We start from the raw sequence: 15,959 nt of genomic DNA on the forward strand, positions 1-15,959 counted from the left end.
ATCTTTGGATGTCACCGAAATAGTGTAAGAAATCTTTGGATGTCACAGAAATATTGTAAGAAATCTTTTGATGTCACAGAAATATTGTAAGAAATCTTTGGATGTCACAGAAATATTGTAAGAAATCTTTTGATGTCAAAGAAATATTGTAAGAAATCTTTGGATGTCACAGAAATATTGTAAGAAATCTTTTGATGTCACAGAAATATTGTAAGAAATCTTTGGATGTCACAGAAATATTGTAAGAAATCTTTGGATGTCACAGAAATATTGTAAGAAATCTTTGGATGTCACCGAAATAGTGTAAGAAATCTTTGGATGTCACCGAAATATTGTAAGAAATCTTTGGATGTCACAGAAATATTGTAAGAAATCTTTGGATACCACCGAAATATTGGGAAAAATCCCTGAATAAGGAGATATCACCGAAATATGGTGAGAACTCACTGGATATCACCGAAAACCTTAGATAAATCTTTTGATATCACGGGAATATTATGAAAAATCATTGTAAATCACAAACGTTTTTTTTTTATCAAATCCGTGGTCAGTTGTACAAACGTTTAAAGAGTGACTAACAATCGCAATTAGACTTTAATGGGTTAAAAGTTCCGTTTTAGTCCACCCATTTTGGGGACAAAATCTCGTTGTTTCCGCTATATGTCATATTAATATACTTGTTATATTTACTGATTTGCGGAAAATAGTTTGTGATTTCCAATGATTTCTCATATTTCCCATGATATCCAAATATTTATCTGAAGTGTTCGGTGATATCTAGTGATTTCTCAGAACATCTCTTTGATATAAAAGGTTAATAAAAAAATTTCGGTGATATCTAGTGACTTACCACAATATTTCGGTGATATCCAAAGATTTCTTACAAATATTTCTTTGATATCCAAAGATTTCTTACAAATATTTCGGTGATTTGAATGACTCTTAAAGGGAGGCGCATACTGAAAGACCGAGAGGTGCATTACATCAGAGTATATCGAAATTAATACTTGGAAAATATATTCTGATATTTCACATTTTCATTGCATTTCATTGCTTAAAGCAATTTGCATTTCATTGCTTAAAGCAATTAGCATTTCATTGCTTAAAGCAATTAGCATTTCATTGCTTAAAGCAATTAGCATTTCATTTCTTAAAGAAATTAGCATTTCATCGATTAAAGCAAGTAGAATTTCATTGCATAAAGCAATTAGCATTTCATCGATTAAAGCAAGTAGAATTTCATTGCATAAAGCAATTAGCATTTCATTGCTTAAAGCAATTAGCATTTCATTGTTTAAAGCAAATAGAATTTCATGGCTTAAAGCAATTAGCATTTCATTGTTTAAAGCAATTAGCATTTCATTGCTTAAAGCAATTAGCATTTCATTGATTAGAGCAATTAGCATTTCATTGCTTAAAGCAATTAGAATTTCATTGCTTAAAGCAATTAGAATTTCATTGCTTAAAGCAATTAGCATTTCATTGTTTAAAGTGCTCAATTAGAATTTCATTGTTTAAAGCAATTAGCATTTCATTGTTTAAAGTGCTCAATTAGAATTTCATTGCTTAAAACAATTAGCATTTCATTGTTTAAAGTGCTCAATTAGAATTTCATTGTTTAAAGCAATTAGCATTTCATTGTTTAAAGTGCTCAATTAGAATTTCATTGTTTAAAGCAAATATAATTTCATTGCTTAAAGCAATTAGCATTTCATTGCTTAAAACAATTAGAATTCCATTGCTTAAAACAATTAGAATTTCATTGCTTAAAGCAATGAGCATTTCATTGTTTAAGTGCTCAATTAGAATTTCATTGTTTAAAGCAAATAGAATTTCATTGTTTAAAGCAATTAGCATTTCATTGTTTAAAGTGCTCAATTAGAATTTCATTGTTTAAAGCAAATAGAATTTCATTGCTTAAAGCAATTAGCATTTCATTGTTTAAAGTGCTCAATTAGAATTTCATTGTTTAAAGCAATTAGCATTTCATTGTTTAAAGTGCTCAATTAGAATTTCATTGCTTAAAACAATTAGCATTTCATTGTTTAAAGTGCTCAATTAGAATTTCATTGTTTAAAGCAATTAGCATTTCATTGTTTAAAGTGCTCAATTAGAATTTCATTGTTTAAAGCAAATAGAATTTCATTGCTTAAAGCAATTAGCATTTCATTGCTTAAAATAATTAGAATTACATTGCTTAAAACAATTAGAATTTCATTGCTTAAAGCAATTAGCATTTCATTGTTTAAAGTGCTCAATTAGAATTTCATTGTTTAAAGCAATTAGCATTTCATTGCTTAAAGCAATTAGCATTTCATTGTTTAAAACAAATAGAATTTCATTGCTTTAATCTTTAATTGTTCAAAGCTATTAGCCTTTTAAGATTACATCGAGCCACGTAGCGGTCAAGGCAAGAAGCTCAAGAACTGCTGAATTTTCGTCTGATAAGCAGATAATTATAGCACACAAACTTACAAGGAGAGTACCCGAGGTGTTTATTTCCGATTTTGTTCAAAGACTGACGTAATGTAGACCTATATGAGATATGAAATTTCCCAAAAGGAGACGTTGCACTACACATTCGGTTTGCCATGGCAACCCAAAATGTTTGTGACCACTTACAACAAAAATAAGATTTTTTCCTTATTTTACCCAAAAATGGTTACAATTTTACCCCCTAAATGTTCCAATTTACCCAAACTTGATGTGGTCCAAATTACCCATTTCGTGGTTTTCAAATTTTTAAATGGAGATTTTTGTTATAAGTGGTCAAAAACATTTTCGGTTGTCATAGCAAATCGAATGGGTAGTGCAACGTCCCCCTTTTGTGAAATTTCCGTCTCATATAGGTCAAACAGTACACCCGACTTAGACTAAAATCGGCAATAAACATCTCGAGTACTCTCCTTGTAAGTTGTTTATCAACTTCTCTCTTTGACCGCTATGTGGCTCTATGTAACCTGAAAAGGCTAATTGCATCAATCAATAACAAACAACAACGTCCGTGGGAATTAGCCCCCCCCCATCCCCAGACGAATTGTTAACTTTAATCTCGTTGAAATTCCTCCCGAAGTTCCCTTTGAACAAAGTTTTGTTATTTCTCCGTGTTTCTGTATCGGATTAGGAGGAAATGTTTGTTTCTTACTTCGTCCGCCTCGGTCAGACGGCTGTGATTCCTCGCGATAACAGCTGCCAGGTTGAGAAACACGTGCAAGTGACTCGTCGTTATCCTCAAATCGAGGGGCAACGGATCGTTGGGATTCGGGAGGAGAGATTTCGCCTGGAATAACAACAAGAAGAAAACGCTTTGGGAACAAATTCCTTTTTGAAACAGAGAAACTCATTCATATTAATCATTTCTTTTATTTCTGACAGATAAGTTAACGTACGTTTAGCGACTGAAACAGTGAAATATTCTTTTTAAAACTCGCTAATGCGCTTTGCGGTTAAGTGTGAGCGCAGACCACCTACCCCAAGAAGGACTCGCATCAAACTAGGAAAAAAAAAGGTGTTTCAAGAGTGATTCGGCTTTTTTTTACAGCAAACAGAAAATAGCGCTTGTTTTTTCTTTATTTTACGTAACAAAAAAAATCGGGTTCGAGCCAGCTTCTTCCATATATTTTTTATTTTCGGGTGTGCTCGTTTTTACCCTTAAACTGGCTCATAAAAAAAGCCGCAATTCACATCCGACACACAAAAAAAATTAATTACTACCAATGGTACATGTCCCTTTTGGGGTAGGTGGTCTGTGGTGCGAGTACAGGGTGAACACAAAATATAATTTTGGAATACGTCAGAATTTTATTTTTATTTTGATCGAATATTTTGGGTATCAAGAAAATATAACCGCTATTTTGTAAAATCATATTAAGTAAAAAAAAAACAAAAAAAAACCAAATCAAAAAGAGTTTCAAATTTGAGCTAAACATTTTCATGGCTACTTCCAATATTTTATAAATCTTCAGTATCGAAACATCTATAAAAGAATTATGTGTTAAATAAGAGCATTTAACTTTGATATGTATTGGTTTAATACCCTGTAATTAACGAATCGTGGAAGTTCAAAATTAAGAATAAATATGCGACTCAGCTACAAAGCGGATTAACCATGAGACTAACATTGTAAGTAGGTAGAAAGCGCAATTGGCTGTTAAGCTTCCATTGACAGAGCTGTTGTTGATAGGAGAACAGATTTGAGAGTAATTGTAAATAACTAAACCAAAATAGTAGAGGTTTAAAGTGTTACATTTTTAAGCTTGCTTAAACCAAATGCACAGTCTAATTGATCATATTAGAGATTTAGTGCTAAGCCAACTGTTAATTAACATTTACACTATAGAGCTTTACCGGAAATGCAGCGATCGATAGCCAATTTCAACTGTCTCGTCTAGGTCGTGTTGGAACACAATGATGATAATTTCCAAGTCAATTCCGACAATTAAACTTAAAATTTGGTTTGGGGGGTTATGGTAAAAAACGGTTTAAATTCAAAATATAATTAAATAAATAATCCAATGTTGGATCATGAATTGATTCATTTTATCAATGAATATAGAACCGCTCTAGATATGTTTCTATCTCGGTCGGAAAGAGGCGGAACTATAAGCTCCGCCCCTCTTACACGTGACGTCATTTCCTCTAGCTTTTAATTGGCTAAACAATTTGACGTAGTAGCGGCATAGCTTCGTAATCCCTGCCTTCTACCGGATCCGGATAGCACCATACAGGTAAGGTACCGTTCTATATTCATGGGTAAAATGAACAAATTCATGGTTGGATTGTTAAATAAATAAGATTTTAAATTTGAACCGGTTTTTACATCTCATTATTAATTTTGTTTGATTCACAATATGTTTCTGGGCTTGATAAGTTTAAAAAAATTCTTTGGATCAAATGAGGTTCAATTACAGTTTGATTACAGATGTAATAATAAAAATGGAAGTAAAAAGATCATACCTGTAAGAACATGGCCTCCGCTTCTGTATATCGGCCAAGAAAACTAAGAGCTTTGCCACAGTTTAAATAACTTCTGATGTCCTTTGGTTCGACACTGAAACGAAATGTTCCACTTCATTTAGAGCATATATTTTGTGTTATTATAAGTGTTATTTTGCATCGAGAATGCGGATGATGCAAATGATTATATACTATCAAAGGTAAATGGGATGAGAAGTCTGGATCAGTTCGTTTATTCTAACTTTTACTGTGGCTTAAGTGTTCTTAAAGGAAGTGTCCATTAATTACGTGAGGCGATTTTGGCGATTTTTCTACCCCCCTCCCCCCTTGGTGAGATGTCGTGAGATTTGGCTCGACCCCTCCCTCCCCGCTAATATCACGTGAGATTTTCATTGTGTAGGATTTAGCGGTATTTTAGTGGATAAACATGTTTTACTTAATTTAACCCAGTTTTATCGCAATTTTACACTGTTTCTTGCGGGAAAAAAAATTACGTGATATTTGCCGAAACCCCCCCTCTCCTCCACGTGAGATTGGGTGATATTTAATTCGACCCCCTCCCTCCCCTAAATGCCTAACGTAATTTATGGACGCTCCCAAATCAGCTCAAGTGGGGTGGCGGAGTGGTTAGCATTTTCGCCTCGCAGCAAGAGGAGCCGGGTTTGATCCCTACTTGTGGAACTGGGTGAAAACTCAGAACAACTCCTTCTGCGTTGATTTAAGGGGTTTTCCCCGAGCTCTTCGGTTTCCCCTTCCATAAAAACTTGTTGAGGTTAACGGTAATAGTTAGTGTAGGGAGCTGTTGGCTCGCGTGTGTCATGAGGGCTTGCCACCAGCCTCCTACGCAGTGTAACCCGGCCACCTGAATCAAAGGCTTCAAAAGTCGCTTGATGACTTAGGCCTAAGGTATTAGCCTAGCTGATTATTGATTATTAGTAACTCAACGAACCAATAACATTGCTGTTTTCTTTAAAGAAACTGAGACCTATTTGATATTTGCAAATATTATTGTGGTGCTTTGATTAATTTTAAATAAAATTTTATACATTAATAAAGAATACATGTAATAGTCAGATAAGCTAATAAATCAGGCATCACTACAGCCATCTAGTGACTTCTTATGTCATTATTCCCGGTATTATAATTACTATTTTAACAATAAAAATACATAATTGCGTAAGAAAGATCTAATTTAATTTTGTAAACACTTACAAGTTTCAGTTTGCCTTAATTAAATCTCAAAAAGAAGGGAACTACTTTTTATCGCGGCGGAGTACATGTTTTGATAAAATCCCTGCAAACAGGTATGCGAGTGGATCAGAATCAGCTAGGCTAGGCTAATGTCGAAATATACAGTAGTTCAGCCCCCTATTTTCTTTTTCCAATATGGACTCTTTCGATGAACGAATTTTACGTTTTACCCCGCTAGGAGAGCTTCTTGCTGACCTTTAGGGTGAAAAGAGTGTAGAAGCTTTAATTTCTAACGTTTCTCCTAAATAAATGGCAAAGATAATTCGTTTAATTCAACTAAGCAACTCATTGCGTATACTTTTCCAAAACGCCGATCGCAATAGATTGAGTCGCCGGCTAAATGCTTCAGTGCATTATTAAAGGGAATATAACCTGCAAAACAATCTTAATGGAAGACCCCTTCAATTTTTCAAATTTCCCTGTACAGTGGCGCCAAACATTTTTAAAGCCAAAGGCCAGAGTGGCCAGAGCTGCAAGCGTTGGTGTTCCACACCAAATACCTGAGGTTATATTCCCTTTAAGGCGAGGCCTAGGGGACAACAAAGGCCTAAGATTATAATATGCATTCCCAGTAGCAGATATGAATTCCCGGTGTGTGTCGAGTCCAAACACGTGAAGATAATTTGATTAAGGAGTTGTGGATTTCCCATAATCGGAGTAAAATTAGGCTGTTGTTTTGACTGAATTAAGGAGATAACGTAACGGATTACGTCTGCTATTGGCGAAGATTGAGCATTATACGTATTCGGCGTAATCATTTAATATACTTATCGTAATCTTATTGCGCAGTCTCGGTGTACTCTACGTATTTTTCGCGTAATCTAGGTGTTCTCTACATATTCTGTGCGTAATATCGGTGTTCTCTACGTTTTCTGCGCGTAATATCGGTTTTCTCTACGTACTCTGCGGGTAATCTCGGTGTTCTCTACATATTCTGCACTTAAGATCGGTGTACTCTAGGTATTCTGCGGATAATCTCGGTGTAATCTACGTATTCTAAGCGTAACATCGTGTACTTTACGTATTCTGCGCGTAATATAGGCAGTGGCGGCGCCAGGAATTTTCGCGAGGGTAGGCAAACCAAATAAATGGGCCCCTGACCCGGGACCCCCCTTTTCTCAACGAAATGCTTCAATAAAATAAAGTAGCGATGTACATGACGAACAAAAAAGTTCTAACAACAGTAAAACGAGTCCAAATATAACAGAACTGGGTTTATTTACTAGAAGATACCTGAAAAATTTCTAAATACATTATCGACAATTGTTTCATTGTTATTTATAAATTATTTTATCTCTTGGGACAATTTTGAGACCCTTTCTAGATCAATTTGGGGCCCCTTATAAGGTGATTTTGGGGCCCCTCAAAATTTTAAGTTAGGCAGTGGCCTACCTGGCCTACCCCCTAGCGCCGCCACTGAATATAGGTGTACTCTAAGTAATCTGCGCGTAATCTCGGCGATTTCTAAGTATTCAGAGTGTAATCTCGGCGTACTCTACGTACTCTCCGCGTAATCACGGTGCACTCTACGTATTCTGAGAGTAATCTCAGCATACTTGGCGAAATTTTACTGCTTGTACTCTTCGCGTAAACTTGGCGTCTTTTTGCGTAATCTCAGCGTAGTCTTCGCGTAATTAAATGAACAGCCCGACGGCTTTCGGCCCGAAATCTTAGAGGAATTCGTTAGCTCTCGAATATAATTGACAAGTTGGCCCGAAATGAAGTGTGCAAGAATGAGGTACCTCATGCTGCGGCGGTAGTAGATGAGGGCTTCTTCGTGGCGTCCTTGCGTTTCCAGCGCCTTGCCGTAGTTGTTCAACAGTTTGGGGTTTCTTCTGTTGATGGAGAGGGCAGATGCAAACAGACTCTGATCGGATTTCCTTCAGAAACAAATCATAAATTATATTACCACTAGGTTGCATGTTTTAAGAAACCTTTTTTTTCCACGGTAATGTGACTAATATTAGACAACCTAAGCCCCCCTTCGAAAACGAGTAGAGGGAAATTGGAGGAGTTAATGTTTTGATTAATCTAGGTTAGGTTTGTTTAAGTTTAGCTAAAGATAAGGTTAGGCTTAGGTGAAGCTTAGCTAAAGATGAGGTTAGGCTTAGGTGAAGCTTAGCTAAAGATAAGGTTAGGCTTAGGTGAAGCTTAGCTAAAGATAAGGTTACGCTTAGGTGAAGCTTAGCTAAAGATAAGGTTAGGTTTAGGTGAAGCTTAGCTAAAGAGAAGGTTAGGCTTAGGTGAAGCTTAGCTAAAGATAAGGTTAGGCTTAGGTGAAGCTTAGCTAAAGATAAGGTTAGGCTTAGGTGAAGCTTAGCTAAAGATAAGGTTAGGTTTAGGTGAAGCTTAGCTAAAGAGAAGGTTAGGCTTAGGTGAAGCTTAGCTAAAGATAAGGTTAGGCTTAGGTGAAGCTTAGCTAAAGATAAGGTTAGGTTTAGGTGAAGCTTAGCTAAAGATAAGGTTAGGCTTAGGTGATGCTTAGGTTAGGTTAAAGTAAAGGTTATGTTTTAGGTTAAGTTAGTTTAAGGTAAAAGTTAAGTTTAGTTTAGGTTAAGTTAGTTTAAGGTAAAAGTTAAGTTTAGTTTAGGTTAAGTTAGTTTAAGGTAAAAGTTAAGTTTAGTTTAGGTTAAGTTAGTTTAAGGTAAAAGTTAAGTTTAGTTTAGGTTAAGTTAGTTTAAGGTAAAAGTTAAGTTTAGTTTAGGTTAAGTTAGTTTAAGGTAAAAGTTAAGTTTAGTTTAGGTTAAGTTAGTTTAAGGTAAAAGTTAAGTTTAGTTTAGGTTAAGTTAGTTTAAGGTAAAAGTTAAGTTTAGTTTAGGTTAAGTTAGTTTAAGGTAAAAGTTAAGTTTAGTTTAGGTTAAGTTAGTTTAAGGTAAAAGTTAAGTTTAGTTTAGGTTAAGTTAGTTTAAGGTAAAAGTTAAGTTTAGTTTAGGTTAAGTTAGTTTAAGGTAAAAGTTAAGTTTAGTTTAGGTTAAGTTAGTTTAAGGTAAAAGTTAAGTTTAGTTTAGGTTAAGGTAAAGGTTAAGTTAGGTTAAGGTAAATGTTAAGTTAGGTTAAGGTAAAAGTTAAGTTTAGGTTGGGTTAGTTTAAGTTTAGGTTGGGTTAGATCAAGTTAAGTTAGCTAAGGTTGGGTTATGTTAGGCTTAGCATAGGTTAGATTTAGAATAATGGTAGGTTAGATCTAAGTTAAGGTTATGTTAGATTTAAGTTAATTTAAATTAGGTTACTAAGGTATTTTGGTTGAAAAGATGCTTGGGCAGCTAATGTAATTTGAACCTTTGAAAGAAATAAACTACTCGAAATTATTGCGTAAGTAAAAGTTACTTACGCAATAATTTCGAGTATTTTATTTCTTTCCTTTTAATCTATAAGCGTAAGGCGTTTCAACGTTTTATAATAATTATTAGTCTGCCTCAAGATTGCATTAAGTCTGAAAGGATACAGTATTTTGGGATCAAATAATTTGATATTTGATTAATATTTTTTACTGTTAATATAAATTTCATTTACAGATTTAGAGAGTAATAGATTCTTGGCTAGGCTAATACCATAAGTTAATGATACCTCTAAGTACACAAATAAGCCCTTTCAAGGAGGAATCTTTGTCCAGAAAATGTGATGTCAAATCTTGTCCCTCCGATTCCCGCGAAAATGAAAGATTTGAAAAATATCTCTGACCCAGCGCCGCTGTGCGGTCGAGAATGAAACTATATTGGGAGGGGCTACTTTTACTAGTCGTACCTTAGTGGCGGTGCCTTAGCGGGGTGGAGGGGGAGAGGGAGAGGGAGAGAGTTCATTCGTTATAATTTCAGTCACATGAGAGAAATAAACCAATAGCAAAAAAAACGTTTTTCTGTCTCTGCGGGGGGAACGAATTTTCTAAGGGAATATCGAAATTTACCTCTTTTGGGGAAGTTCAAGCTAGCCTTGCACCAAACAGGATTAAAGAAACGTAAGCTTCGGCAGTTCCAAGTGTATGTTAAGGCTACTTTGATACGCAGTACGGAGAGACATAGGTCGATTTGGACAAGCATATCCGCCATAGGCAGCATAGCCATTTGTGTACTTAGAGGTATCATTAACTTATGCTAATACCCAAGTCACCACTCTAGACCCAAACTCATGTTATGATATATACCATTATATTATTACACTCCCCTTCGACGTTAATTGACAGTCTCGAGTGGTTTCACCCCGGGTGCCTTATTGAATAGCCACTCTAAATTTTATAAATATTTCATTCTTAAGGAGCCCCAAAAAGCGCCTACACATATAATTAAAAGAAGCGCTCTCCTCTACCTATCAATCACACCTAGCCCGGGGCTTCCAATCCTGTACAGAAGGCCCTGTATTAGGAAGCCATTTATCGCTCGATCGTCGCCAAACCAGAGATCAACGAGGCCGACCCTAACACTTGCCACATGACACTCCCGTTTTAATTAAAAGTCCCACATTTGGCGATTGTCAAGCGCCTTTTTTAATTATCAAAATGTCGTTTATTTCCGGTGATTCTCGGAGCACAGTTGTCACTTGTCTGACAAACTCTTCCGATAGATTGAGCTTCAAAAAGATTCGCGGAAGTTTTTTAAATAGACGTCGCACTTTTGTTGGGTATTTTTTCTAATCTATACATCCTTTGCTTTCTAGTGTATCTAGTTGAATTCTTCAAGAATTTTGTCTGTCATTAGGTGAGACGATTTTTACCGCGACAACGCGGAAGAAGGCGCTACACAAAACTATAGTGGCTTTTGGGGTTCTATTTAATAAAGGCGCGCGACGCGTGCACGATGTCAGCTAGGAGCAACAAACACAGCACCCCACACGCGGAGAACGCAGCCCCTCAAAAGTCGTGCATTTTCTCGCGTACATTTTTCATAGGTTAAACGCTTTAGCGCATGCTGTCGTCGGAAGGAGAAAATTCGGAAATTGTCTTCCCCCCGCCCGTAAAACGTTCAGTGTAAAGGCTCGTCCAATGAAATTTGTACACAACACTGCGTTAGCGTGTTTAAAGGCTAGCTGCGTTCTCCTTGTGTTTGTTGCTCCTAGCTAGCCATCAGCAGCGTAATCGGAGTAAAATTCGTCATCATTTATACGCTTTGTATTAAACGAGCTCACTTCTATCAGTTCTGCTGAATATTTAAATAACATTATGTAATATAATATAATTAATTAATATAATATAATTAATATTATATTATTATAGTGAAATAATAAGAAACTCACCAGTCTTCATTCCTGTTGACTGTTTTGATGGTAAAGCAAAGCAGTAAGAAAATCATTTGTATTTTGATCGGCTTTTTCCTGTATAAAGAAAAACAACCGCTAGTTAGATATTTAGTAAAATACATAAAAAGGTTTTTTAAATTTTGTAGCTAAATATTTTCGTGGTTACTCCCAATATTTGAAAAACTCTTCAGTATCGAAACATTGATAAAAGATTGGTTTCAACTACATAAAATTAAAAGGATTATGTGTTAAATAGCAGCATTTAACTTCGATACGTAGTGATTTATTACATTGAAATTTACCAATCGTGGCAGCTATTAGTAACAAACACAGCACCCCACACAAGGAGAACGCAGCTAACCTTTAAACACGCTAACGCAGTGTTGCGTACAAATTTCTAGGGACGAGCCTTTACGCTGATCGTTTAACGGAAAGGGGTAAGACAATTTTTGAATTTTCCCCTTCCGACGGCAGCAGGCACTAGAGCGTCTAACCAATGAAAACTGTACGCAAGAAAATGCACGACTTTTGACGGGTGGCATTCTCCTTGTGTGGGGTGCTGTGTTTGTTGCTCCTAGGTTTGAGAGAGCCAACGCTACAGATCATCTGACCATAAAGTCATTATCCCTAACTTTAAGGGGGAAGACTACCTATTTTCGCGCTATTTCAAGCTGAACTCTTTTAATTTTGTATTTTAACTTATAAAATTAATAATTAAGTGCTTAAAATAATTTTTAAAATTTTAAATTTAAAGTAATTAAGTTATTACGTTTTGATTCGGACCCCTCGGAGCTAAACAAGTTCGGCAAGCGTCCAAACTACCCTTTTAGTTAGGACCTTATATCTCGTTAACTATTAATATTAGAATTATCAAAATTATTTTAAGCACTAGAGGAAGGTTCAGCCTAATAAGAAAAATATAATTCAATTATGTAATTCTTAAAACAGAAACGTTCAGCTTGAACGAAAAAGAGGCTTTTACTGTATTCTTCCCCCTTAAATAAATACATTATATTCTGTTTTGATATTATAAGCGTTTTTTACTTGGTAAGCTTTTAGAAAGGCTTATACTTTCCAAAAATAAAACCGTACCCCACACATTTAGTACTACTCGCGCGACAATTTACAAACGCGAGCTTTGGGAGACAAATTAAAGGTATAGACGTTGCTATTTACATCCGACATTAGTCGTTCTTAATACTATTAACTAATTACGGTGGTAAATAGTAAATGCGTTGCTTAAACTTTGGAAATTTAGCTTTATAGACCTCAAATATTGTCACTAAATATTTCGCTTTCCAAAACAGATAATTGCGTAAAGATTTGAAGAAGCGAGACTTGGAAACGTTCGAGTCAATTAGCCGCTTACTTGGTTGAAAAATAGCATTTGAATAATTGCACCCATTAGTGAAATTGCTAAATTACCATTAATATTAAATTATCAAAACTCTCATTTCAGTGAGGGAAAAGGAGAATGGAATTACCAAGGCTTAAATTATCTTGGCTACGGCATTATCATTTTAACTCTAGTACTACTGCATTTTACCCTTTAAAAATAAGCCTTCGATGGTCAGATTCTTCTCTACAATGATTCTAAAATTATTTTCCATAATGGTGTCAGTAAGTGGAAATTATAAGTCTATTACGAAAGTGGTTGGAAATTTTGGTTCCTCTATATTGTGAAAACTAACTTCCTCTACGTCATAGCCTCATTTGTTAAGTTGCCTTCCCTTAAAGGGCCACAAAATCGTTTGAATTTCGCAAATAGGGCTTGACAAATGCCAAATTATCATTCGTTGGAGGAGCTATACCTGAGATTTTGGACGAATTTTCCAAATTGTTCTTGAGCTTTTTAAGCTCGGGAGACTGGGTTAGAAGTGAGTCTTTGGCTATCACGTGACATGACCTCAAAAATGGTTGTATCATATCAAGTAGATAATCAAATAAGCCCATAACTCTATTTCTATGGACATCTATATATTTGGTCTTAAAGGGAATATAACTAGTTATGACTTGCGCGACCAACCACTAAGCAGCACCTTAAATTTCAAACGTTATAGGCGGGAGCAAACAAAATTGGAACCCTTTAGGGGTGGCGGAGTGGTTAGCACTTTCGCCTCGCAGCAATAGGAGCCGGGTTCGTACCCAGCATGTGGCACTGGGTGAAAACTCGGAACAACTTCTTCAGCGTTAAGTTTACAAGTTGGTTTGCTGGTTTAAGGTGTTTCCCCTTTCCATAAAACTTGTAGAGGTATTCAATAGTTAGTGTAGAGAGCTGTTGGTTCGCGTGGCATGAAGGGCTTGCCACCACCCTCCAACGCACTCTGAATTTATAACTTGTACATTCACTTAATAAATAAACCCAAGAGGAATTTTATCTAAAAATAATTTTCCAAGTTAAGTGGTTTAGGAAACCCAAACGAGTTATATGGCCCCAGTTTTTTTATAAAGTAACGTGGCTAGGTGGCCTTCTTGTTTAAATGTGGCTCTTACGTCACAGTCTCCTACTTTAACAAGCCTACGAGCGCGCGCTTCAGTCGCCAGATAAATATAGCTTTTTCCAGCGCGCGTGCAAATCGCTCGTGCGAAGAATGTACTAATAAAGCTGGGTCTCGTGACGTAACAGCAACATTTTAACAAGTTGGACAAGTATTTTATAAAATCAACTATTGGCGGGTTGAGTGGTTTTTGTTTATAACCCTAACTGGCCAAGAGTTATGTACGACACCGGCGGCATCGGCTACACTATACGTGAAACCAATACGCACAAATCCCTTGGATTGTGTGTAAAAATTCATGAGCAAGGGTACAAGCGTCTAGAGCCCGGGGAAACGGATAAATTAACCGCGAAAATTTCAATTAATCATAGAAAATTTGATTAACTGTTTATATATGGATATTATTCGCGACTAGTATACGATTTTATACGCAACAAATAAGTTTTTATTTGGATAATTTTCGGATATGGATATAAAAGAAATGAACGGAAAATTTCTTATCCGAACGACGAGCCCTACAAGCGTCATAATGTTACTTATGATGTAATTAATAAGAGTTGGCCTAAGGATATAATTTTTATAGAAGAGTGATAACATTACCTTTGATTATCAGAGAGTTTATGATATCCATAGGCTACTATGATACAAAATCCCATGCTGGGAAGGTAGAGTACTCTCTCGGCTAGTACGAACCCGACGGGGAAAAACAGATTGGACGCTGGCACGAAAGGAAGAACCATCATCGCCAAGCCCTGTGCGAAAAGAGAAAGCACATTATGATACATATTCAATTACACATTCTATTTTACATAAAATTAGAGATGTAAGAAAATTTTATGAAAAATTACTAAGGCGTTTTTTCCGGAAAATTTTCGTATTTTTCCGAAAAACATTAAAAATACACTTTAAATTCCATGATTAGTTTAATATTGTCCGCAAATTTCATGGCATTTTCACCTCATAAATATCCCCCCCCCCCTGAATTTTTATGAGCTAAAGAAATTCACGAATTTTTCTAATACCAACTCAGAATCGGACAAAGTACAAGGAATAACTTGGGAAAATGTGTTGTTAACTATCAAAAGGCGCTTCAATAGATCATCCTCCCAGGAAATCGCCAAGGAGAAATATTTCCGAGAACCAGGACCCGCAAGGAATTGTTTATATAGTGCCAAGAACCCATAGACGTACCAAGAACAGGAAAGGAAATTTTGCTGGATCGCCTCCTAATCGATTTTTTTTAAAGAGGCGGAGCTATTGAGTCTTCTTCCACTATTGTTACATATTATTTTTAAGTTGGTTTCAAGTTGGCTTTAAGTTGTCGTTATTAAGTTTCAAGTTGGCTCTAAGTTGGCTTTAAGTGTCCTCCATTAAGCGAAATTAGAGTTGGTTTTAAGTGGTTTTTAAGTAGGTTTTTAGTTAGTTTAAGTAGTTCTTAGACCACTTATTTTTTTGGTTACTTCAGTTACTACAGGCGGAAAATATAAAAAGGCGGGGCTTATTTTGAAAATATAGATTAGGAGGCTCCACGACCGGCTAAAGCTATGATTACGTGTTCTTAGTACGTCTATGGGTTCTTGATAGTGCTTGTTGAAATAATGGAAACTTTTCACCTGTAAACAGAATGTCGTGTTTTTGCCAAGCCTTAATATGCCAAAAAAAGCTACCTGGTTAAAAGGTAACGCTTGTTGCTGCCGTAAAGGTGAAAATTTCCATCATTTTAACCAGCACTATAATCAGTTACTTGCAGGTCCTGGCTCTCGGAAATATTACTTCTTGGCGATTTCCGGGGAGGATGATTTATTGAAGCGGCTATTAGGCAATAACTATTTCGATTAAATATCCAAAAAATATTAAAGTTCTGCCCCCTCCTGAAAAATCCTGAAATTTTCAATTTGGACGTTGAGATTTTGGATCTTTAGTAAAATACGGGATTTTCTTCAAAGGCTTTCCATATAAATTCTCTGGGAAACAAATTCTTGGATTTTGGATTTAAATTTTTGGCGAAAATGTTCAACGGGAATAATC

At 35.8% G+C, this 15,959-nt stretch overlaps 1 protein-coding gene across 1 annotated transcript in view; it reads right to left on the reverse strand.

The window, feature by feature from the left end:
* The window catches only part of LOC149963463 (protein O-mannosyl-transferase Tmtc3-like), a 146,670-nt gene that overhangs the window by 16,229 nt on the left and 114,482 nt on the right, over positions 1–15,959 (reverse strand). Inside the window, exons 9-13 of the mRNA XM_090180503.1 lie at positions 14,532–14,683; positions 11,431–11,508; positions 7,950–8,087; positions 4,957–5,050; positions 3,146–3,280 (exon numbers count right to left, since the gene is read on the reverse strand). Of these exons, the coding sequence (XP_090036629.1) occupies positions 3,146–3,280; positions 4,957–5,050; positions 7,950–8,087; positions 11,431–11,508; positions 14,532–14,683 (597 nt within the window). The remainder of the gene's footprint in view (positions 1–3,145; positions 3,281–4,956; positions 5,051–7,949; positions 8,088–11,430; positions 11,509–14,531; positions 14,684–15,959) is intronic.

This window comes from Leiobunum rupestre, chromosome 1 (assembly GCF_980474605.1).
Source record: "Leiobunum rupestre chromosome 1, qqLeiRupe1.1.hap1, whole genome shotgun sequence".
In the NCBI taxonomy this organism is placed as follows: domain Eukaryota; kingdom Metazoa; phylum Arthropoda; class Arachnida; order Opiliones; family Sclerosomatidae; genus Leiobunum; species Leiobunum rupestre.